Source organism: Bicyclus anynana, chromosome 3 (genome assembly GCF_947172395.1).
Source record: "Bicyclus anynana chromosome 3, ilBicAnyn1.1, whole genome shotgun sequence".
NCBI lineage: Eukaryota > Metazoa > Arthropoda > Insecta > Lepidoptera > Nymphalidae > Bicyclus > Bicyclus anynana.
In genome coordinates this window covers 4,937,805-4,963,931 of record NC_069085.1, presented here as the reverse complement: position 1 = coordinate 4,963,931, position 26,127 = coordinate 4,937,805, and the positions used below count along the sequence as shown (strand labels likewise).

At 36.3% G+C, this 26,127-nt stretch overlaps 2 protein-coding genes across 2 annotated transcripts; one reads left to right on the top strand and one right to left on the bottom strand.

Moving 5' to 3' along the window:
- Window positions 1-133: 133 nt before the first annotated feature.
- LOC112048298 (metallophosphoesterase 1) lies at window positions 134-9,786 on the top strand. Its single transcript, XM_024085784.2, has 8 exons — window positions 134-400; window positions 1,051-1,243; window positions 1,796-1,937; window positions 2,661-2,827; window positions 3,193-3,275; window positions 3,775-4,062; window positions 6,302-6,453; window positions 9,693-9,786. Exons 1-8 carry the CDS (start codon window positions 278-280, stop codon window positions 9,709-9,711), a joined length of 1,167 nt encoding a protein of 388 aa, XP_023941552.2. The 5' UTR covers window positions 134-277; the 3' UTR covers window positions 9,712-9,786.
- A 196-nt stretch (window positions 9,787-9,982) lies between these two features.
- On the bottom strand, window positions 9,983-13,386 carry LOC112048299 (uncharacterized). The gene is made up of 3 exons (XM_024085785.2): window positions 13,170-13,386; window positions 11,753-12,131; window positions 9,983-11,351 (listed from the first exon to the last, which is right to left on the bottom strand). The coding sequence occupies exons 2-3, from the start codon at window positions 12,038-12,040 to the stop codon at window positions 11,166-11,168; spliced, it is 474 nt and encodes a 157-aa protein (XP_023941553.1). The 5' UTR covers window positions 12,041-12,131; window positions 13,170-13,386; the 3' UTR covers window positions 9,983-11,165.
- Window positions 13,387-26,127: the final 12,741 nt, after the last annotated feature.

Here is a 26,127-nt window from a genome sequence, read left to right as displayed (position 1 = left end):
GAATGTTATATACCGTGGGCTAGTACTTCGAGCTGTAATAAAACAAAAGTTGCACTGACAGGTGACTTTGACAAATGATATTGAAAATATTTTTAATTGTCAATGTCAATTTTGAATTTTCAATTTTCATTGTCTTCGTTGTTTGTTAATTGTTTTGAATTTGAATTTTGAATGAAATCGCTAAATTGAACATGGAAGTTATTAAATGATAAACATAAATAATAATTATGTGATACTAATAATGTAGGTGGTGCCATATTCACACCTGCTGCATATTATGGTGGTGTGCAGGAGATGGCGTTATTCCTTACTGCTCAGCATGTTTATGAGGTTTATTCTGGGCATTGTCTTCATATATGTCTATTGTGATTACCTCATTTACTTTGTTACCCAAATACAGGTAAATATTTAAACTAGATAATATTAGACTATTCAATTCATGAACTTTGATGTGGATAAATGATCGTTTCAATCGTTTAGGAATTAAAGGGATGAACTTAAGACCTTATTTATTAAATTTACTTATTACACAAGAAAGGAAGGGAATATCGTCTTTAGATTCACAAAACCCTTAACATACAAGTTCTTCTACATCAATGAATTTTTTATAAAACATAAATTACATAAATAATAAGTCTTCTTCTCTCCTGGGGCCATTTTTTCACTTCAATACTATACTGTAGTGAATGTCAAATTACCCATACTTTAAGTTTACTTATTTTATATGATATCTCTTAGTTGGTGGAGTTAGACTGATAAAGGGCTCGCATCTCTACAGTTCCTTTCATGTAGGATGGTGCAGGTGACAGGTCTTTTCACTCTTGAAAGTTTGCCTCAATTCACGATAATAGTATGTATTATGAATATTATACGTCACTGTATCCATGCTATCTGAAAAACACTTTAGTGATTTAATTCCGTTTGTTAGAACAAAGTCATTTGTGATTCTTGTGATATGGCAACACTACATTTGCCATCTAGGTCAATTCATTGACGGCTTGCTGAAATTTCACCTTTGAAAAGCTATTATGTTTATTTACTAATTTTCAGTGTGGATGGCCATCTCTAAGCAAAAGGAAAGCGGAGGACACAGAGCCAGTGTATGCTATGATAATAGCTGACACACATCTGCTAGGCTCTTGGAACGGACACTGGTTTGACAAGTGGAGGAGAGAGTGGCAAATGCATCAAGCATTTCAAACTGCCATTACGTTGCACAGGCCTGAAGTTGTTTTTGTTTTGGGTATGAACATTATTTTTATAGAAATTGTTGATTGAACAAGCACATAGTACACTTGATATTAATTAGATATCTTCTATAACACTGCCACATTAAACAGGTTGTGTAAGAGCACTACTTTCTATGCACTGCCCTGTACCAGACAAAATGAGATAATGTAATTAGTAATCATATTATTTATTAGAAAATTGTATAATATTTGTAGTACCTATTCTAGTCTTAATCTTATTATACATGTAAATGCAAAAGGTCACTCATCACAAAATCTTGAAAATCATTTGAAGTACAAAGAAAATTTGGCAGGGAGGTAGTTTATAGTTAGTAAGTGTCCGCTAAGAACAGATTTTATGATAGAGCCAGATTAAGTGTGGACAAAATCAAGGGTGTGGGTACACTATTATTTTATAAATTCAAATTGATGAAAATAATACAGTGTGAGATTTAGATGTAGCACTATTCCATACTGGTTATTTAATTGTTTTTGTTAAAAGTTACATAATATATATTTATATTATATTGCATGTTTTTTTTTATTTCTGACTTTTATACTTGCAGGTGATCTCTTTGATGAAGGCAAATGGTGTTCACAAAATGAATTTGATCAGTATGTGGATAGGTTTCATAAGATTTTCAAAGTTCCTGAAGGTATCACTATGTATGCAATTGTGGGCAATCATGACATAGGTTTTCATTATAGGTAATACTTTATTTGCATAAATTAAAGCTTACTTAGCATGACACAATTATAAACATTGATGTTAATTAGAAAACTATGTTTACTAAGGCTAGAAGGCACTATAAAGCTAGGCCTCCCTACATATAGAAGAGGGGATATACATATAGAGCTTAGACTCACCACACTTTCCCTATGTGGGTTGATGGGCTTAGGGTTATTATGTTAAATACATTAACATCCAAATCTAAATTCATCATCATCATCATCAGATGTTAGTGATAATGACCTGGAAAAAAAATCGTTAACTTGTATGGTCCAAACAAAATAACAGATATCTTTGTTATTTGTTGTATAAAAATGTCTCATTGAATGTAATCATACGTTTTTCATTTAATTATATTACCACTATTTTTGCTTACTATGTGTTAATTATTTAATATTGACTTAATTTTCCCAAATGACTCATTAAAATCGATATATTTAAAGTTAGTTAATTTATTACCTACTGATCTTATTAACTCATCTAGATTATTATTTGTGTAATTTTTAAATCTATGGTTTGTACCGAAATAAAAAATGATTTAAATACCCAATTGTACAAGCAACAACACCCTTCAGACCTGGATACAGCATTGGTGCAGAATTAAGCACGAGTATGACGCTTGGACTTAATCTATGTCACTAGATGAGCTCTACTTCTAATAAAGAAGTTAATTTATATGTAAAGCTACATTATTTGTACAGGATAACGCCGCACCTCGCTAACAGGTTCGAGAAGAAACTGGACGCCCCGCCGGTTCGACTAGTGAGCATACGCGGGAACCACTTTGTGCTAATCAACTCTATGGCCATGGAGGGGGACGGCTGTTGGCTCTGCTCCAGAGCTGTTGCTGAGATTGACAGGATTTCAGGTCACAAACATAATATTTGTGTATTATACAAGGACTGCCTCCTTCCAGTAACCAGTGGGTCAGGCTACATGGTTCCAGTTAAACTATTAAAATAAGCCTATTTTAATGGCCCATTATGGGACCAGGCCTACCTCCTTATAGGAAAGGACATATGGAGCTTAGACCCACTTATAGGTTAAATGTTAATAATAATGATTGGAACCGACGGCATAACTGGCTCTCCCAGGCACGAGGGTGAGCTTTTCTTACTTAATTCACAGTACACTGTCGACTTACAGGCTACTACTATTGAGAGTTTTTTTTTTAAAAAACCCAATACCTAAAGTGTACCAAAACTATATTAACAAAATTCATCAATGTTGCAGATATTTTTAAATGCAGCAGTGGTTCAGCTCTGTGCAAAGGGACTGCGAAACTGCAGCGTTACAGCCGACCCATAGTGATGCAGGTACTCGTTTTATTATAGACCAAGAGCTAGTAACTGCCAGATATTCATCAGTTTAGAAACGCTTAGTTTGTCAACCTGTGCTACTGTAGATAAGCACAATGGAATTAGACTGTGGTTACTTTAGGGTCATAAGTTTCAAGGATCCAGACCCTCAATCGTCTAAGTATAAAGTATAACTCTTTATATGTTCCTCTGCATAATTTTCGAAATTATATCCCCATTCGCCAGATAATTGGCTTCCTGGCAAACCTTCGCTAGAAACCCTTAAAGTTTTACCTTAAATAGTGTTTCTTGAAGATTTTTGTTAGAGTTACTTTTGCCTTTCAGCATTATTTGAACAGATAATCTGACAGCAATTATCCAGAACCATATCCTGCCCCTCCATTAAAAAAAGTTATTCGAGGAGCTTTGGAACTGTCTCATTAAGGAGTCCATATCTAATAGAGAGCGCTGCTAACAGTGATAATAATAATGAATAATTGCATGTTTTGTCTTGCAGCATTATCCATTATACAGGGAGTCCGACAGCATCTGTCCAGAGCCATACTCATCACCTGCATCAGAAAAGACCAAGTTATTTGAGGAGCGCTGGAACTGTCTCTCGAAAGAGTCCACAGAGTACCTGGTGGAGAGCTTACGCCCACACGCAGTGTTCGGTGCGCACACGCACAATGGCTGCACTGTACGCCACAGCTTCGTGCCCACTGCCAACCACAAGATAGAGTTCACGGAGTACACTGTCCCTTCGTTCTCGTGGAGGAATAGACTGGATCCTAAATATTACTTGGTGAGTATAAAAAACAGGGAGGGAGAAGCGATACGGTGCGGTGTGGTACCGCGTCCCGTATACAATAGGGATGATGACAGATTTTAAATTGTATATAAATTAGGAGTATGCTAATAGTAAAGCAATTTTGTAAAAGTAACAGGGTATCTGCGATGATTACTTTCGGAGCTACAGGGATTTAAAGGGTCAGATTTGCGGCGCTGCCTCGGATTTCTGAAAAACGCCCCATACAGAATGGTACGATTTAATGATGTCATAGGTCATAATGATCGTTAGATTTGTATGGACGTCCAAACTAAATTACTAATATTTTTGTCCTTTGTGCGTTTATGTTTATAATTCAAATATTGAAAAATGTCACATTTAATGCAACGAAGCTAAAACTGAAAGAATTTTCATCTAATTACGATAAAAAAATTTAATAGATTTCGAAATTTTATAATCTTATTTATTTTGCAAATATGTATAAATCAGTTAACATTGACCTTATTTACCCGAATGTATCATAAAAACAATATATTCAAACCTAGTCATCCCCATTATCAATGATATGCCAGACGGCGCGCTCCAGCGCCGCATCGCAGACACACTTTCTGCCACGGCGCCGCAACGGCGCTGTATCGCGACACCGCCAATGTTACCAACTCTCCAAAATATTTATCCCTAAAGTTTATGTCAAAAACCCCTAAAATAGCCTTAATTATTGAGTTGTCCCATTAAAAAATAAAAATTCATAATAATTTAGAAATAATATGCTGTAATATGTTTCAAAAGTCTAGGTATATTTAATAAAGACAAAATATTACGTTTCTATATAAAGATTCAGATTTTTTGAAATCATACATGTTGACAATGAATAAATTTTACATTTTTTTTTATTCGATGAAAATTGCCGCCAGTTGCCTCAGAGTGGTTGTAGAATAACGTATTATATGTCGTTATAAGTCGCTAGGTCAAGAAAGAAATTAAAATTATCATCAATTTAAAAATATTAAATAGTCAAAAATACCCTAAAAATTTCAGACCCCTAAAAAAATCCCATTTCACTTATTTGCCCCCTAAATCTAAGGGGAAAACCCCTAAGTTGGGAACCCTGGACACCGCACACCACATGTGTACAGCGATGCGGCAAAACGTCTCCGGCGCGGCGCCGCACCGCACCACCAAACGATTGAAGTAAAACTTCTTTCAAAAATTCAAAAAAAAAAGCGCCATCTATGAGCCCCAGACGTAACTGCGTCGAAAAGTGTACAAGAAAGGATTGTTTCAAAGTTGTCTAAGAACGCCATCTACTGGTAGTTTATAATAACAAACAATGCTTTACTATGCCTGTACAATATAGTTTCATGAGTTTGTCAATTCCATAATGACAGGTGGACGTTAGAATAGAAGGTTTGTTAGGCAGACTCTAAAAGGAACTAAATCTTAATAATTGCTTATTTAAAAAGATCGTCATCATTTTGGTGACAATAGCAAAAATAAACCATTTAAAATGTTCATTATTCAAATATTTACGCTGCGCGTTTTCACCCACGTGGTTTCCTTTTCCGTAGGAATACGGGGATAATATATAAGCCCATAGCCTTCTTCGATAAATGGTCTATCAAACACAGAAAAAAAATTTTCAAATCGGACCAGTACTTCCTGAGATTAATGCGTTCAAACTAACAAACAATCAACCTCTTCAGCTTTATAATATTAGTGTAGATTTACGAGTATCTAAAGAATGCTTTTATTATTATTGTAAATTTTTGGTAAATTTTCTTGTTTTTGACATTTTATACATTTGTAAATTGTTCTTACATTTAAGTATAGTTTAATCTTTTACCTTAAGTTTTTAACCGGACTCTGCAGTGCTGTGAATGCCTTTAAAAGATGGCTGCAGTAGTCTAAGAATTTTGTAACTGATTTATGTTTAATGTTTTTCTGCTGTCATTGTTGGCATTTCCAAAAAAATAAAAAAATATATAAATTATTGTTGGCATTTCCAATATAATAAATCTATACTAATATTATAAAGCTAAAGAGTTTGTTTGTTTGTTTGATTGAACGCGCTAATCTCTGGAACTACTGGTCCGATTTAAAAAATTCTTTCAGTGTTATATAGCCTTATCGAGGAAGGCTATAAGTATAGGCTATATATTATCCTCACATTTCTACGGGAACGAGAACCACGCGGGTGAAACCATGCGGCGTCAGCTAGTAAATAAATAAAAGAATGAATGAAATCCATTTGTAGGTAACAGTTAGCCCCGACGAGGTGAAAGTAGCAAAATGTGACCTGCCCAGCGAGTGGTCGATGCAAGTGACCGCTGTGTTCTTGTTCGTTGCGTTACTTGTCTACTTGAAGTGTCACTGTCGGCACACCAACGTCTCCAATTATAAACATTTGTGAGTATAATGTCTTTATCCTTACCTAGTGTTAAGTTAAGTGGCGATGCAGACTAATATGGGTTTTAGCTTTTAAACTTCGTTCGTAACACTCCCCAGGGGTCGCGCGGGTCGGAGGGCGTGTATCGATGAATGAAAAACCGACGACTGATGCGCCTCACTTCCCCGCACGCACGATTTCACACCCGCACCACCCAGACGTGGGCTCTTAACTCACGATCTCGGGCGCGCCCGGACTGATACTCTCAGGTCAAAACACCCTTCCCGAACGGCCCCCTAAGCCGAGGTCCGAGTCTCAGAGGAGACGTCCTTAGAGAGTCGTTCCGACCACCTACTCTGCTTCTTCCTTCGGACCCCATTAGGTGATGCTTCTGCGCTCATCCAAAACCCCGGTGATGCCGCTGAGGTCCCATAAGGAGCCTACGGCACTTACACAATCAGAAAAAAAATACCGGCGCAGTCTTTTCCCTCGTCGCCCGCATATCATGGGAGTGTTATCAAGGAACTTGCCAGACTATACAAGTTTATTCTAGCCATACCTCTGACGGTTTATACGCGGCTTTGTGCCGGAACGCTAAATCATTTAGCGGTACGTCTTTGCCGGTAGGGTGGTAAATAGCCATGCCCGATACCTAAGATCAGACCTAACACAAAATAAAATGTCTCAGGCTGAGAGAAAAAGCACTACCAGACCCACTAGAAAGTTCGTCCCAACTAGGAGAATTTGAACTAAGCAGTGGAACATGAAGTATAGTTTACGACTAGAGAAACCTACTTTATTATTGTGCCATCACGTAGAAGCTCTCATAGAAACGTTCAAAATGCGAGTTTCTAAGGCCGACAATACGCGGGCTGCTCGGAGTCAACAGATTGAAATTTTAAGCTATTGATTGCTGCTCGAGCAGTTGGAGTCGACTCGAAGCAGTCGATCCTGACTTCTGCTGTTCGTGTATGCCCGGCCTAAGGTGACTATGAAATGTTTATAAACATAATCGTATTTCAGGTAGGTACCTACTCGCTAATTTGTTGCTCTTTATCATTATGCAACAGTAAACTTTCCTCCATTTTAAGTTATTTACCAAATGTGTATGTGTTTTACCTACTGCCAGCAAATGAACTCTTCGATTACGTATCTACGAGTATGTTTATGCCGACTATCAAGCTCTGTAGGTAATAAACCATTGGTTACTACGCTCCTAAAGTTGTACAAATAAATCCGTTGGCATGCGGGTTATCAAAACCCAGTACTAATTGGGCAACCAAAATCCGTTAGCAACATGATGGTTGCTAACGGATTTTAGGTGCTCTTGCAAATTTTATCGTGAACGTAAAGGTTCACTTAAAACAAAACAAAAAACCCGACGTAACGTGTACAGTAGGTACACAATTTATTGTCTTTGGTTTTTACCTTTTAAATATTTGTTTACTTACATTTTTGGCCTCACCTAAAACGTTGACGTAAGTAAATATCCACTGATGGACTTATGCAGTATACGCACCACTTAGTGTTGCGGTGTCACTATTTGATCTGGTGGTAGGCTTCGGCCGTGGTTACCCTACGGGCAAAGCGATTTAGCGTTCCGGTATGATGCCGCGTAGGAACTGTCAGAGATATGGGTAAACTTGTAAGTACCTCTTCTAATAAACCCGCTTCCATCTTAGACTGCATTGTCGTTTAACATAAGCCCCTAGCCATAAGTCGTTTAACATAGTAAGTTTTCGAAGCATTAGCGATCGTAGAAAGAGAATCGACGTGCGTCTCTAACTCACGTAGAGCCCAGATGCAATCATCACCCAAGCGCTCTCTAGTACCTAAGCCTGCAGAGCATTGTTAAAATAGAATATGTACAGCACTTCAAGTGTGCTACCAAAAACTGTCTGTGTAGCAAACATATAGTCCTAATCCGTCTACTGCTTTACTACTTAGTCGGGCGCCCCTGAGATCGCGGCGCCTGGGTGCATCGCACCCCCTACACCATAGGTAATGACGCCTCTGGTCAAGGGCTAACTTTTTATTGAACAAATAAAAAAATACCATCTTGGCATACCTACATCTAGCAATCTAGCCAAACATGTTCCTAGTCTGTTCTGAACATGAAGTGTAAACCTGCGCAGTGTACAATAAAACTTTGAAAAACCCCCGAAGGTCATGAAATTATTAATTACACTGCCGATCAAGTCATCGATATTCTATTTCAGTGCGCTTTCATTTGAGACCTCACTTCAGTATATTTGCAGGCACTCGGTTGTTCTTCCCCACTTTCACCCCCCATAACTTTTAAATGGCTCCACCGATTTTCATCAAACATGTCTAAGAACACTCGCCCGTAAGTCACCTTTAACACAAAAAAACTAAATTGAAATCGCTTTATCCGTTCGGGAACTATGGTCCCACGTCAAACTTATAACACCCCTATGTTTGCAGCAGGGGTTAAAATATAGGTATCCCAGCAGGTTATGTTATACTTGTGTAAATTCGCGTGTTGCAACTTCAGAGTTGGACGAGAGTGGACGAAGTTCAAAGTACCCCATTCGTTCATCGCGCGGTTTGAATTGCAATATATGCCCTCTCCCTGCCACTTTAGGTTAGCGATTAACGTCAGCCGCTTACGATCAAGTAATCTCGCATTCCTGTAGCGGTAACGTCACATGATCAGTTTTATTGGTCGCGATCGACATAATGTCATGCACATCGCGACGAACACACGACGTCAGTACTTCATCGTCAGTGGCTGACATTATAAATCTTTTTTTTTGATCACGTAGGTAAATATACTTCGACTATATCTCCATTTTAGCAACAGCAACGACTAGCAGACTCAAGACAACCCGCGGTTTCACCCGCGTAGTTCTTAAATGTCAGTTTTCTGTGTCAGGGTATAGGAGAGGTACTTAGGCCTTAAATCTATCTACCCAAAAATATCCACCAGTTCTCGGAACTTATGAAGTAACAGTTACATATATATATATATATGAACGTTGTCGTGTGCCGTAGTTTATCCGGAGGCAAGGCGTTACTGTTACGTATTCTATAATTGTTTTGAACTATGGAGTTTCATCTAAATTCTAAAGAATCCTGAACGCCTCGAGGCGATACGGAACAGGTCGTGATGAGTGTTAACCCTCATAATTCTAACATTCTTGTGTCACCTAAAAAGGTTGCTGCCTCAGCATTATGCTAAATTTTTGTAATTAGTGCTGGTTTTCAGTCATAAATTAGTATTATTGTTTGGTTTCAGGTCCGGTAAAATTGTATAGCTAAGTGGCAAGGCTAGCAGACAACAAAGATAAGTAGGTATTATTTAAAAAATAAAATCTAATTTATTAACTAAATGATTCTGTTTTTGTTTTATTTTTGATATTGTAATCAATATTTAACGTTAAATTTAAACTCAAAGAAAACATTTTTATATCGCATAGATCTTTTTTTTTTGTAGTTTTAATTTAAATATTTTAATTACGGATAAAATCTGAGATAAATGTAGGTAATAATCATAAAGGTAAAAAAGGGTAAGACAAACAGAAAAAGTATCGATATACGTTTAACTTTTTATTAAATATAAAAATAGGAACTTTATAACACATTATACAAAATAGGTACAACATGCGCATAACTAAGTAAAGCAAGGATAAACGATTAAAAACAACTTCTTAAGATTAATACAATTCACCTATTTACACGAAATACAAATAATACTGTTTACATCAAAATAGATGTATAATTAGGAAAATAGTAGATAAATAAATGCATACATTACACTAGCGAAGTAATTGGAATATATTGGAATGTAGTCCCTAGTAATACTAGTTCAAAATCTTTGCCCAGACGACAGTTATCTGTTTTGCTACACTGCCCTATAAGGTCGCAAATAAATCAGCATAATCATATTATAAACAAACAAGTATTTAACTTACAATAAACATTATAATGTGAAAGTGAAAAACACATGCGATAGCTAGCCTAGTAACTACCTGTGCACACACACATGCGTCTACGTCCAGCGTATCACCATTCGCCAATCAAAAAGCGCGTTTTGAATTACTGCCTTATGATTGGTTGAACGTATGACCGTTAGTGTGCGTGAACTTTTTTTTATAGATTCGCAACGGTAATTAGTTTACAATAGCAATAATGGATCACCTAATCTTAGTCTATTCTTAAATTATAACTGGCGTTTGTCAGGCTAGTTAAAAAATTAACTAGTCTTTCAATGTATATTTACTTATATCATTAGGTACAAATTTCGTGTAACTTGTTTCACTCGTACATGTGGTAAAACATTAAATCTGTGTAAAGAATGTCTACTTTCTATTAAATTCTAATATTTTATTGATCCGGACTGAAAGCAACAAAAAATTAAAGTGTCTCACGATTGGCAAGATTGCTTTTTCCTGCGCAGTGATTAGCTACCTAAGCTATTCAAAATATACTAATTATCATTCCTAGTCAAAGTATTCAGCCATATTTAAAAACTTGTAAGATTTATACGAAACTACCCTATTTATATGAAAAGCGTATTTTATTAACATAGTTTTAATTATAATCTAAAATACATGCGTCAAAATTACATGAGTGGAATTTGATAAGGCTTTTCTATTAAGGCCTCCCACTGATGCTAAAACTTTGATGCGCTCTATGCTGTCAGTCTTAAGGACTGTATTATTAAATAATCTAAATGGCAAATTAAACCTTATTATTAGGACTATTTGACTCATTCTGGTATGTCGCTGAGTCGTATTCCACCTGGCCGCCGGTACATGCGTTCGTGCATTGGCAGCTCTCCCACCAGGAAACGATCCAGAGCTTTAGTAGCCATGCTGGAGTGGCCCGAGCTGCGGAAGGCGGTGCTGGCGTCGCGGCCCGCGTACTCCAGCATTATTTCGTCTCCACCAGGGTGCTGTGAAAAAGACGCTTTTTTAGAACACAAAGAAGAAATGATTGGTTTTGAAACAGGTTTTCTTTGCAGCTAATTATTGGTATGTGTAACTTTGCTGTTAGTAAATTTTTCTAGGTGTAAGTTTTTTTCGTTTCTATCTCAAAAATGTCCTCGCACAACTTCCAATTTATTTAGCTGCTTTTGAAAAATAAAATTAAAAGCTTTACGGATTTTATTATGTAATTTAATTATCTACTGACTGACATTGCCAGTTGATTGCTACAGACTTTGATACATGTTATCATAAGGAACGACGTGCAATGCAATTAGCCAATTAATATATCAATAAATGATATAGAAGAGCGGTCAGGGTCCGTAATTGACATCATTTTATCAAAGAGCATAATCGTATAGTAACCTACCTCATCTAAGAATGTAGTGAAGTCGTACACTCGATCATAAATCACTGCCCAGCAATCGTCTCGAGTGTCGTGAAGGGATACTTCAGCTAGGGTGATCACTCGGTTCTTGGCTTCAGGTGTGCCTGGTTCAATGCGCGCTGGCCAGGGTTTCTTGGGTTCCACTGACCAGGGGTTCACGAAACGTAGCGCCGCCATCGTCAGTGCCACCAGGTCTATGTCACTAGGCTCCTGGCTCACTGACATGGTCGCCGGCAGGCTTCTCTCAGGCGGTGTCTGAACTGTAGCCATCTTCACGCGCTTCCTCTTTGATGCTTCAATTGCTTGTAATCAAATTGGGCGACTGGGAAGTCGGCTTTATCAAATTGTAGAAGGTCAACTACTGTAAATAAAGAGAAGACCTTGTCAGTTATCGTGATGAAATTAGGGTTGTATTACCTATATCAGATATAAATAAAAAAATTGGGAAATCTTTATTACTCAAAAAATTAAAAGTAAAATAAAATGACTAGAGGCATTAAAAAGATAGTAATTTTAAATTTCTTCATTGTATATTTTTTTCTTTCTATATTTTGAATAAGCCATAAAGGTTAACAAATCCCTCCAGTAGCTTTCATGTGACAATGTACACTTTTACTATATGCAGCTATTAATTTCAGGTTTCAAAATATTGTACTTTGTACCTTTAACCCTTTAACGCATTATTATAATCTTAATAAATTCGAACATAACAGATATGAAATCTTGAAAGCATTAATAAGACCACACGAGCGCTTATCTCGTCTCATTGACGTAAATGACTTGCCGAAATGATAATTTGGTCATATGTAAGTGACCTCTTCGCTCGGGTTTAACAATAATTTATGGATATTGTTATAAAAATCGTTGCGATAAACTGGTTTTTTATCTTATTGGCTCATTACTATTGATCCATTTTCTTGAACTTATTATATGTAATGAAATAAGCAAACCTTTCGAATTATATGCCCGTATAATTTCAAACGAATTTTGCTCCACGTTACTAGAACGAGTTCATGATTAAGATATAACGAAAGAGTTAAGATATTTGCCCCAAATCCGAAATGTTTCTAGAAATATTTTATTTTAACACTGCAATTAATATCCGAAACAATTTTAATTATTATTGCTATCAATTTATAATTAACAGTAGGTAATTAAATTGAAGTAGCTCATTGAATAATATTAATAAAACTTGCGAAATGTAAAATGTATTAACTTAAATACTAATTTGTATATATGACTTTCATATTGGAAATAAAAATATTTACAATAAATAATAAACAAAAGGTATTAGAGTGGTCTATATAACTTTGGTATACAGAAAGCAAGTCAATAAATGAGAGAAATATAATTTAGACGAGTGTATTAAAAAAAAAAAACAATAATATTGATTATTTACCTTTGCAACTTCACAAGGTTCGGAAAACTCCTGTTATCTCTGCTGGTGCTCGAAACGTGGAGAATGGCTATCACACCAGTTGTCACTGTACCACCACTGTTCGTATTTAGGATTAGTATTCACGTCAGGTAAATTCATGGGGTCGTAGAACATTGCCACGAGCTAATACAGACTATTCATTTATCAGATGTAAGTTGTGAATGAGCTAATGCGTGGTCGGGCGGGAGTTATATAGCAACTGCGCACGCGTCGGTTGAGGCTCGCCGCTGGATTTTAGGGTTGTCACCTGCCTATAGTATTTTAGACGAGTACGAACGATTTTTGGGCGGTAAATCCAAAAATTGTTCGTACTCGACTAAAATACTAAAGTATCTAGTACTAGGCTTTAGGTATGGTTTGCGAATCACACCCTCTTTTGATGATCGACACAATATAACAATATGTTATAATATGTTGATGATTCAAAGTCAAAATTCATTTATTTCAATAAGGCTTAGTTTACAAGCACTTTCGGAACGTCAATAGATATGTGTTATATATCATATAACAATATTACGTAGATGAGTGACATTTAACATCATCATTAGTTCGGCTCACAGTTGGGTACGAGTATCCTCTCAGAATGGGAAGTGTTAGGCTAATAGTTCACCACGCACCAATGCGGATTGGTAAACCTCACACACACTATATAATTAAGAAAATTTTCAGATATACAGGTATGAGGCATGTGATTTCTTAAAATGCACATAAGTAAAAAGTTAGAGGTGCATGACCCGAACCGGAACCTACACCCTCAGAATCGAAGACAGAGGTCATATCCACTGAGCTAACATGAGTAATAATTAATAACATATTGAACGGTATGTTCATAATTGACATAACATATTTAACAACATGTTAATACTAACTTTCTTAACAATTGACATAGCAATATTATTTTACGTCAACAAGAAAAATTACCATAAAATTATTGTTGTCAGGCGACATTACCATCTTTCGTCAACACTGATTATTACTCATAGTAGGTAGTACTAGTACATAGTCTTAGTGAATTTTGTAACGAATTTTTCGTTCGTAGGTCAGTCACGCAGTACATCACCATTTAAATAAAAAAAAAAAAATAAAATTCTAAATTGAATAAAAATCTACATATTTAATTTTCATTCAATTTTTAATTAGGACGAACGAATATTATAGTACGGATTTCTTGGAATTAGTTACATAGCCATTATTTATTCATTAATTTATTTTTCAAATAGTGAGACAGCCCTATTGGTCTGATGTAACATGCGCTTATCTTGCGCTCGTGCGGGCGCGCTTCCGAAAGGCCGAAATGCGGCGTTTTGGCGACGAGCACGCTATGTATTTGCCATGATCACGTTTAAATCTTTTTTCATGTGAAATTTATGAAATATACAAATTAGGAACTTTATCTTGGGGTAGTAGATAGTAGTTTGGCACACTGGACCTTAACACCTAATTAAAAATGTGTGCTTAATTTGCGAAAGTATTGTTATGATAATCAGGTTTTTTCACTTATGCTTAGTTCGGACTACTTTAGTAGTTTAGTCGAGTACGAACAATTTTTGGATTTATCGCTTAGAAATTGTTCGTAGGTACTCGATTAAAATACTAAAGTAGTCCGTAGCCTTAGCGTCGGATTAAGATAAGCAGGTAAAGTCAGGATCAATGCACTTCATTGACTCCTAAAACAGGTTTCATGAATACTTTATACGGTTACTTTTATCATGATAAGTACTTAGATAGCTTTACAGTTTTTTAAAAAATTAAATACATTTGTAGTCGGACTTTTTTCAGTTTTCAGCAAAAAAAAATATTCCTCTATAAATCGATAAAAGCTGATCATTCCCGCTTTTTCCCTGACATTCTACGAAAACACGTTATCAGTTAACTTACGTAAGGCTGTTATATCAAAACAGTTTCGATGTTAATTTGTCATGACATGACAAATAGCGAAATTGTTTTGTTCGTTGGGAACAATCGGGTATCGTACGAGGCCCCGATGACGCAGGGCGGTGAATAAACTCACAGATCTACGAGATATGATGTGACACTTATTTCATACATTTCATTTGGTGTCGAGGCGAGTTGTTAATTTATTTAGCTACATTAGAATATAGAATACAGTTTATTAAAAATCGCACGGGAATCATGGACTTTTCCGGGATGAAAAGTAGCCTATGTGTTAATCCAGAGTGAAATCTATTTTCATTTCAAATTTCGGCTAAATCGCTTCTGTAGCCGCAGCGTGAAGGTGAAACAAATATACACACCCACACAAACTTTCGCCTTTTTTTTATAATATTAGTGTGATACGCTAAGCTTGTTTCTGTTGTGGAGGGCACTTAAGGCTTTTAGAAAATAAATAGATTTTTTTGAAATAATTAGGTTAGGTAGTTATGTAGGAGTATTATCCCCTAATTAAACTATTCATTTAACAAATGATCGCAACGCAATATAGTATTTATTAATAGTTAAGTAGGTTTAATTTGCGTCCTTAGGTAAAAGATGACATTTACATTTTTAATTCACAAAAGTACCTGGCGATGATGAATGATGAAAGATGTTTGGCAGTTGCGTTTTTTGCTTTACGCAGGTACCTATGTAAGCAATTCACAAGCGTCTATTGTTCGTAGAAAAATGTATTCCGATGAGGATGATGTAACATTCCCATCAGTTTACCTACGTTTAAATACATGTCGTGTTGGTTTTGACGACCTCCGTGGCGCAGTGGTATGCGCGGTGGATTTACAAGACGGAGGTCCTGGGTTCGATCCCCGGCAGGGCTGATTGAGGATTTCTTTATTGGTCCAGGTCTTTACCACCCTACCGACTTAGCGTTAAGCGCTTTAGCGTTTCGGTACGAGTCGTGTAGAAATCGAGGAAGGGGTGTGGATTTTCTTCCTCCTCCTAACAAGTTTCCTTGTTAGGAGGAGGAAGAGTTCAATCAGGTGAGATTGCAGTAAAGGGCTAACTTGTAAAGGATATTTTTTTTTTATTAAAGCATCACCACTTACCATTACTAACTAAAAATCACCACGTACTTAGTAACAGGCTATTTTTTAGTATTAGTAGACTCAGAGGGTACCTAAAAAGGCTCCTTTAGGAAAATTCTGCCGTTTGGGAAAATTTGAAGACGTAATTCTGTGTTTAGTTCCGATCTGAACGGTATGATAGCCTACCGGCAATTTCGCACGCAACCCTAGTTCCTGTAGTGCCATGTAAGGCCTGCAATTCCACCTAATTGCAGGCCTACGATGCTTATAACACATGTTTCAAATTCACCGCTTGTTGTGCTTGTTCTGTTGTTTTTAGGCCTACTTCGGACTACTTTAGTATTTTAGTCGAGTACGAAGGATTTTTGGGTGGTTAATCCAAAAATTGTTCGTACTCGAGTAAAATACTAAAATAGACCGAACTAGGACTAATGGCGTAGGTTTTCCTCCATCACGTTAGCCTCTGCTACCAACTTTATCTACCTAAATGAAAAAAAAAACAACATTCATTTATTTCAAGTAGGCTCAATTTACAAGCACTTTTGAAACGTCAGTTGACTAATTGTAAATATTCCAGCACCGGAAGGCAGGTTCTGCTGAGAAGGGCCGGCAAGAAACTCGACAGTTTCGACTCGAAAATTATACAATATTATAATTCACAATTGATGACAACATTACAATTTCTTATAGTTTTACTTCCTGTGTGAAGGTGATACAATGGCCTCCAAACACCTTTATCATTAAGGAACTCATCAATGGTGTAGTAACCTCGACCAAGTAAATGTTTTTAAGACATTGCTCAAAGTTATGCATTGGCAGGTTCATAGTCTTGGAATCTCGTTAAAGAAGAGTAGTTACACTCAAACTCTCTTTGGAGACTCAATCACTTATCAATTATTATGACCATCAGCATGATTATTACCAGACGGTGCATGTCTGCTGCTGAACAAAGGCCTCTTGTAACTTGGAACTTTCGAACACCACGTTCTCGAGGCGCTAGCCGATCCGCTTGATGTCTTCGGTTCATCTAGGGGGTCGACCAATACTGCAATTTCCGATGCGGGGTTGCCATTTTAGAACCTTGGGATCCCTGCACCCAGCGGCTCTATTTAATCGGCAAGTACCTATGTAAAATTACCTATACCTAATGTGACGGTAAAATTTGTAGAGTTCCCTAGTTTTCTCTAGAAACCCATCACATGATCCGGACGTAGTGACAATGGAACAACTCTGGAAGTATATCTTTTCAAGCGAAAAATGATTATTAAAATCGGTACACAGTTAACGGAAATTTACGGACGTGAACACACGTATAATGCTAGCCACAAACGGTCAATTATTCTCACGTTTCTGTTGCACCCACGACTATAATTGATCGTGTGTTGGTCACTGCGTACATGACTTGTATAGTATGCCGCGTGGGTACTGCTATTTGCTTTTCAGAAACGTGAGAATAATTGACCGTCAATGGTGACCTTAAAAGAAACAATATACCTTTTTACCTACGAATGGCGAACATACGAGTAGAACCTTCTCGTTTTTGGAAGTCGGTTAAAAATATAGGCAAGGTAGGGATGGGAGAGAGGGAGAGGGGTACATACGTAGCAGTAGCGAAGGCGGTAATTTTGTAATAGGTAACCCGGTCATGTGTTTTTTAGTCATGCGCGCAGGTATTGTACAGATTGTTGAAATGCTGTAGTATTATTTACCTATTTCGAGTGTATAAAATAAATTATACTTAACTAGCGGACGCTCGCAACTTCATCCGCGTGGAATTTAGTTTCTCACAAATTCCGCGGGAATCATGGATTTTTTCGGGATAAAAAGTAGTATGTGTTAATCCAGAGTAAAATCTATTTCCATTCCAAATTTGAGCCAAATCGTTTCAGTAGCCTCAGCGCAAAGGAGGAACAAACATACGTAAATGATAAAAAAAAATATTGTGGGATATCCATAAGAGATAGACATATACCATCGCAGAGTTTTCTGTAAACCTTTTCAATGTGTACAATACTTAGTACAATATTTTGATAAATCTCGAGTTCAGCCTGCGTTTGTAATTTAAGCGGAAAAAAAATATTTATTTACGACATAAAATTAGAAACCTCAAAAATAACAGTATTTCTCCATTATTTAATACATGATGTCGAAGTAATATAAGTTAAAAATTATGTTCTCATGTTAGCGGTTAAGCCATTTTATGAGAATAAATATCACCTTAAACCTTTATTTAATGGATGTTAATATACATACAAACTTTCCTCTTCAATCACTCTATCTATTAAAAAAACCGCATCAAAATCCGTTGGTTAGTTTTAAAGATTTAAGCATACATAGGGATGTTGGGACAGAAAAAGCGACTTTATTACTACTATGTACATAGTGATTATGAAGTACCTACGAGTATGTATGAATTTTTAAAAGATAAGCCGCTAAGAATCGGGTTGTTTAGACTTCTCGCTGCTGTTTTGTAGGTATAATTAGATAGACATTAATATTAGTATGCATATGTAGAATGCAGTAATATCATTGAGTGACATTTCAAAACAAGTATCTTCAATAATAATACGTGAATAGATTTAATTGACGATGATCTTTAGATATCAAAATATTATTTATTGGTTGCTATTTGCCACGTCAAATATTTGCAACAACAATATACCTAATTGGATATTTTGTTTATTGTCGTCACTATTATTTTTTTATAATCAATCAAATGATCAATAATATTATAATCATAATCATTCATTGTGGAGATTTGTACATATCGAAATTAACTATTACAACTTGCTACGTAAAACTCATGGAAAACAAAATTATTGTCGTCAGTATTGTTAATCAATTATTATCGGGAGATTCGTATACCTACCTAATCATGCGTCACTGTAGCTAGATGAATTCAATCTTTATTATGATCAAATGATTTCTAGATATTGATATATTATTAATACGTCAAATATTGGTAACCTCATGGAAAAATAATGAATTCGCTATCGTCAGAATTGCTTTTTTGTTTATTAATTTTGTGACATTTCGTTTTATCATGCGTCATTAATATAGTTTCCTTCATTAGGGAAATTTTCCTAAAGAGAGACCTTGATCTTGACTTTTGACAATTCGACCGTGTAGGTACCTAATATTTGTATATTCCTACTTAACTAGGTATCTATACTTATCGCTTTACTATTATTTATTCTGTGTTATCGGGTAATTTCTTATTAATTGGAATTTTCAATTGTATGAGGAAAATTAAGAATACCTACTTTTGCTTGCGATTTTAGATTAACTTTTTATTTATTTAGGTACCTATATCGTAGATTTGTAGGTAAGACGATAATATACATCACTGAGTTTTATAAATGTCTGTTGTAACACCACGGATTTTTATTTTTTATGGATGAATGTTTTTTTTTAATCAAAAGGTAAGGATGTTCCATACGCACGATTGCAGACATTTGCTATACCTACGTTTGCTTTTGGTTTAACAAAATAGCAAAGGTTTGTATAACTACACACAGTTTTGTACCTACTTTGAATAAATTCCATACGGTGGACCGCCCATTATATGATGGACAACATTTTCTTATTTACCATGTGAAATGAAATGGTTCATCATGAAATGGTTTACTGAGAATGAAAGTATACTACCTATACTATGATCTTCCAGTGAAAGTCCTATTAAAATCAGTGCAGCCGTTTCAGAGAGTAGCCCGGGTAGACAGACAGTATTTTATAAAATGCATGATTCTATTTTTTTGTATCGTAGTATATTTATAGTGTATTACTTATAACTATGTAAGTATAAGCACTCTGCATTTGAGAAACAGTCATTTTTAAATCACATATAGCGACTTCAATTTAATATTATGTATTGATGAATGATAGTGGCGTAGAGTGCCTTGGAGGGGCCCTGTATCAAAATAAGTTGGGATCCCAAATTAAGGACAACGATTTCTCACAAAACAAACAAAAATGCTTGTTTAAAAGAAATATTATGTCAGTGACTTAAGTAGTGGCGTGCATAAGGTTTTTAACTAGGGTATGCACCATATCTAGAAATTGGAAAATGCTTTGTTCAACGTGTTTTTCTGAATTCTGTGGTTCAACGAGGGTTCAACATAGGTTAGTATTGAGTCTTTATGGTAGGCAGTGTTTTTTTGCATCTATGAAGTGCACGCCACTGGCTTAAGTATGTAGGATGTTTCCAACTTTTAGGCGCACGCTTAACCAGGGAAAAAAAGAGATTTTGGGTTTCCTACATTTTAATAATTTTTGCTTTGACACATAAGGGGTCCGTGTAGTTTGGGGACTCCGTATCATTGATACGACGGTAGCTAGGCCCCTGTGAATGAATGAAGTGAGAGAAATGAAATCAGAGAATCGTTATTTAAGTATGTAGGTACATAATCACTAATTAAGTAATATTACGTAACATATTATTTAATGCACATCGGCCTTCGGATGGCTTATCTTTTTATTTAAAGCATTTTGCATATAATTTATACATCTTATAGACCACACTTTGCTCACTACATTAGTGAGAGCCTAATTGAGTGGAGACTTTGAATATCGGGGTTTGTGGTTTCGATTCCAGGTACTATTTTAAATAAAAATTTTCTAAGTGTCAAATGTTACACCAGCGTAGGAAACCGATCCAGATAGTGACTATCTGCGTTCATTCTGCAAAAATTTTGTGTGATTTTCAACAAAGGTCCTGGGTTCTAATTCCACAGGCAAAGACTTAGGTACCACGAAGCGATTTAGCGTTCTGGACTTCTGGTTTCCGTGTAGAAACTGTCAGAGGTATGGGTTCAATGAACATGTACCTCTTCCAAGTAAGACCGTTTCTATTTTAAACTGTATACCTATACTACAGCCTTTCTTGATGAGTAGGTACTGTTTTCGATGCAGGTGGCTCAGTATCGTGATGTTTGGAAGTCCCTACAAAAGGCATATGTCTTGCTGTGGACGTCCTCATCCATCGGCTCCCTGCAACCCGCTTGATGTCTTCGGTCCACCTAGTGGGGGGTCAACCAACACTGCCCTTTCCGGTGCGGGGTCGCCATTCCAGCACCTTGGGACCCCAACGTCCATCGGCACTTCGAACTGTGTGTCCTGCCCACTGTCACTTCAGCTTCGCGACTCGCTGAACTATATCAGTGACTTTAGTTCGTCTGCGGATCTCCTCATTTCTGATTCGATCACGCAGAGAAACCCCAAGCTCCAAGAGCCAATAGCTCGCTCCATCGCCCGCTGAGTTTTTAAATTAATGAAAATAAATTTGATTAATAATTTAGAACAATTAGATATGGTTAATATACATATAACATTTTATAAACAAACCATATATAATTTAAAATAAATAAGTTATGTTTTGCGTTTTCTACATTTATTTCTAATTTGTTGATAAACAGTAGGTACTCATCAAGAAAGGCTGTAGGTATAGGTGGTGAAATACATCAAATAAAATCCAATAAGTCGTTATAGTAAATGTAATGTCCTCTTGTTTTGTCCCACTAATAATAATTTGGCATTAGTAGCGATTCTATCAAAGTTCTACGACCCGTGGTACAAGATAACTGAGCAACTTGACCCTATCGAGATATTGGACGTGTCGTTCCGTCCTATAGTAATGGCACGCGATCGCTATCAAAAAATGGATGACTTATAAAACTGTAATTAAGAATAAAAAACCTTTATTTATTATTCGGTCTAATTGGGAATTGTTTATCTAAAGTACGAGTAGGTATGGTAAGTCTTTTTGGCTTATACTCGTAATAGGTACCTATAGCTTGGCAACTTCGTTCGTAGCACGCATGAAACTCATTCATTGTAGAGATTTGTACATATCGAAATTAACTATTACAACTTGCTACGTAAAACTCATGGAAAACAAAATTATTGTCGTCAGAATTGTTAATCAATTATTATCGGAAGATTCGTACCTACCTAATCATGCGTCACTGTAGCTAGATGAATTCAATCTTTATTATGATCAAATGATTTCTAGATATTGGAATATTATTAATACGTCAAATATTGGTAACCTCATGGAAAAATAATGAATTCGCTATCGTCAGAATTGCTTTTTTGTTTATTAATTTTGTGATATTTCGTTTAATTATGCGTCATTATTATAGTTTCCTTCATTAAGGAAATTTTCCTAAAGAGAGACCTTGATCTTGACTTTTGACAATTCGACCGTGTAGGTACCTAATATTTGTATATTCCTACTTAACTAGGTATCTATACTTATCGCTTTACTATTATTTATTCTGTGTTATCGGGTAATTTCTTATTAATTGGAATTTTCAATTGTATGAGGAAAATTAAGAATACCTACTTTTGCTTGCGATTTTAGATTAACTTTTTATTTATTTAGGTACCTATATCGTAGATTTGTAGGTAAGACGATAATATACATCACTGAGTTTTATAAATGTCTGTTGTAACACCACGGATTTTTATTTTTTATGGATGAATGTTTTTTTTTTAATCAAAAGGTAAGGATGTTCCATGCGCACGATTGCAGACATTTGCTATACCTACGTTTGCTTTTGGTTTAACAAAATAGCAAAGGTTTGTATAACTACACACAGTTTTGTACCTACTTTGAATAAATTCCATACGGTGGACCGCCCATTATATGATGGACAACATTTTCTTATTTACCATGTGAAATGAAATAGTTCATCATGAAATGGTTTACTGAGAATGAAAGTATACTACCTATACGTTGATCTTTCAGTGAAAGTCCTATTAAAATCAGTGCAGCCGTTTCAGAGAGTAGCCCGGGTAGACAGACAGTATTTTACAAAAAGCATGATTCTATTTTTTTGTATCGTAGTATATTTATAGTGTATTACTTATAACTATGTAAGTATAAGCACTCTGCATTTGAGAAACAGTCATTTTTAAATAACATACAGCGACTTCAATTTAATATTATGTATTGATGAATGAACAGTGGCGTAGCGTGCCTTGGAGGGGCCCTGTATGTAAATAGTTAGGGAGCTTAAATGAAGGTAAAGATTTCTCACAAAACAAACAAAAATGCTTGCTTAAATGAAATATTATGTCAGTGACTTAAGATTTAGGATGTTTCCAACTTTTGGGCGCACGCTTAACCAGGGAAAAAAAGATTGTGGGTTTCCTACATTTTACTGATTTTTGCTTTCACACGTAGGGGGCCCCTGTAGACCGGGGCCCCGTATCATTGATACGGCTGTTACGGTGGTAGCTACGCCTCTGTGAATGAATGAAGTGAGAGAAATAAAATCAGAGAATCGTTATTAAGTAAGTAGGTACATAATCACTAATTAAGTAATATTACGTAATATATTATTTAATGCACATCGGCCTTCGGATGGCTTATCTTTTTATTTAAAGCATTTTGCATATAATTTATACATCTTATAGACCACACTTTGCTCACTACATTAGTGAGAGCCTAATTGAGTGGAGACTTTGAATATCGGGGGTTGTGGGTTCAATTCCAGGTACCTACCTACTATTTAAATAAAAATATTCTAAGTGTCATAATATGTTACACCAGCGTTGGAAACCGATACAGATGGTGACTATCTGCGTACATTCTGCAAACATTTTGTGTGATTTTCAGCATAGGTCCTGGGTTCGATTTCTTTTTCATTTATCACCCTACAGGCAAAGTTGTAGGTACCACGAAGCGATTTAGCGTTCTGGACTTCCAAGTAAGACCGTTTCTACTTTAAACTGCATACCTATTCTACAGCCTTTCTTGAGTACTGTTTTCGCTGGATGCAGGTGGCTCAGTATCGTGATGTTTGGAGGTCCCTACAAAAGGCATATGTCCTGCTGTGGACGTCCTCATCCAGCGGCTCCCTGCAACCCGTTTGATGTCTTCGGTCCACCTAGTGGGGGGTCGACCAACACTGCGCTTTCCGGTGCGGGGTCGCCATTCCAGCACCTTGGGACCCCAATGTCCATCAGCTCTTCGAACTATGTGGCCTGCCCACTGCCACTTCAGCTTCGCGACTCGCTGAGCTATATCAGTGACTTTAGTTCGTCTGCGGATCTCCTCATTTCTGATTCGATCACGCAGAGAAACCCCACGAATAGCTCGCTCCATTGCCCGCTGAGTTTTTAAATTAATGAAAATAAATTTGATTAATAAGCTTAGAACAATTAGATAAATATATGTATTTTATATAACATTTTATAAACAAACCATACATAATTTAAAATAATAATATATGCGTTTTCTACCTTCATTTCTAATTTGTTGATAAACAGTAGGTACTCATCAAGAAAGGCTGTAGGTTTAGGTGGTGAAATACATGAAATAAAATCCAATAAGTCGTTATAGTAAATGTAATATCCTCTTGTTTTGTCCCATTAATAATAATTTGGCATTAGTAGCGATTCTATCAAAGTTCTACGACCCGTGGTACAAGATAACTGAGCAACTTGACCCTATCGAGATATTGGACGTGTCGTTCCGTTCTATAGTAATGGCACGCGATCGCTATCAAAAAATGGATGACTTATAAAACTGTAATTAAGAGTAAAAAACCTTTATTTATTATTCGGTTTAATTGGGAATTGTTTATCTAAAGTACGAGTAGGTATGGTAAGTCTTTTTGGCTTATACTCGTAATAGGTACCTATAGCTTGGCAACTTTGTTCGTAGCACTCCCGATGTTCCGCGCGGGTCGGCGGGCGTGTTGCGCTGAATGAAAACCCACGACTGATACACGTCACTTCCCCGTACGCCCGATTTCACACCCGAGCAGTCTTTCCCCTTGTCCCCCGCATATCATGATTTATTATACCGAAAATTGATTAATAATGTTAACTGTGACTATGTTCTAAAATTAATATTTTCGGGGTAAACGAACTTATACACGTCTTTATAATTATGACGTAGCCAAGTTTTACGTATTTTAAAATGCAAGGATAGATAAAGGCGTGTGTTACATAGATAGTCGGAATTATGTGAATTACTTTATATGAAAACATAAAAAGTTTTTATTTTTTAGCTAAAAACATATTAGTTATATAGTTCGGCTCCTATGAGTGAATTTGTCAACATTTTGAAGTTATGGAATATACTCCCGAGCGCCCTGTATAAATAAATGTTGACAGCCTCTGTGGCGCAGTGGTATGCGCAGTGGATTCACAATGGTCCTGGGTTCGATCCCCGGCTGGGCAGATTGAGATTTTCTTAATTTGTTCAGGTCTGGCTGGTGGGAGGCTTCGGCCGTGGCTAGTTACCACCCTACCGGCAAAGACGTACCGCCAAGCGATTTAGCGATTTAGCGTCCGGTACGATGCCATGTAGAAACCGAAAGGGGGATTTTCATACTCCTCCTAACGAATTAGCCCGCTTCCATGTTAGACTGCATCATCACTTACCATCAGGTGAGATTGTAGCTAAGGGCTAACTTGTAAAGAATAAAAAAAAATGAATTTTCAATTTGTGTTCAATATGTTTAGACTTAAGCAGGTCTAAACATATTGAACCATTATTAATTTACCAGCATTAAGACCTTACTTAATTATATTTAGATTTCCTAACAGCCACCTAGATATCTAGACCTCATCTAGACCTCAAGTAAATAGCATGATCACCTATGATAACTGTTTTCAGTTTACATGACGGCTTGTTTCATTCAAGGCTGACTGCTGCTTGATAATGAAATTATGAACAAAACTGAGTATAGGTCAACTGCGAATTCACATCTTACCTAATTAAACATAATGACCACATATACATGATATCAGTTTTCATGATAATGTGTTTTGATTTGTACATGATGACTGTTTATTAACTTTTACCATTGGGTACAGCCTGTGTTTTGTACACAAAGTGCGAGTGATAACTGGACCGAACTAGCTGTTACTTGATAAGGTGAACTTATTAATTACTTACTTCGACATAATTTAATCAAATAGCCAAT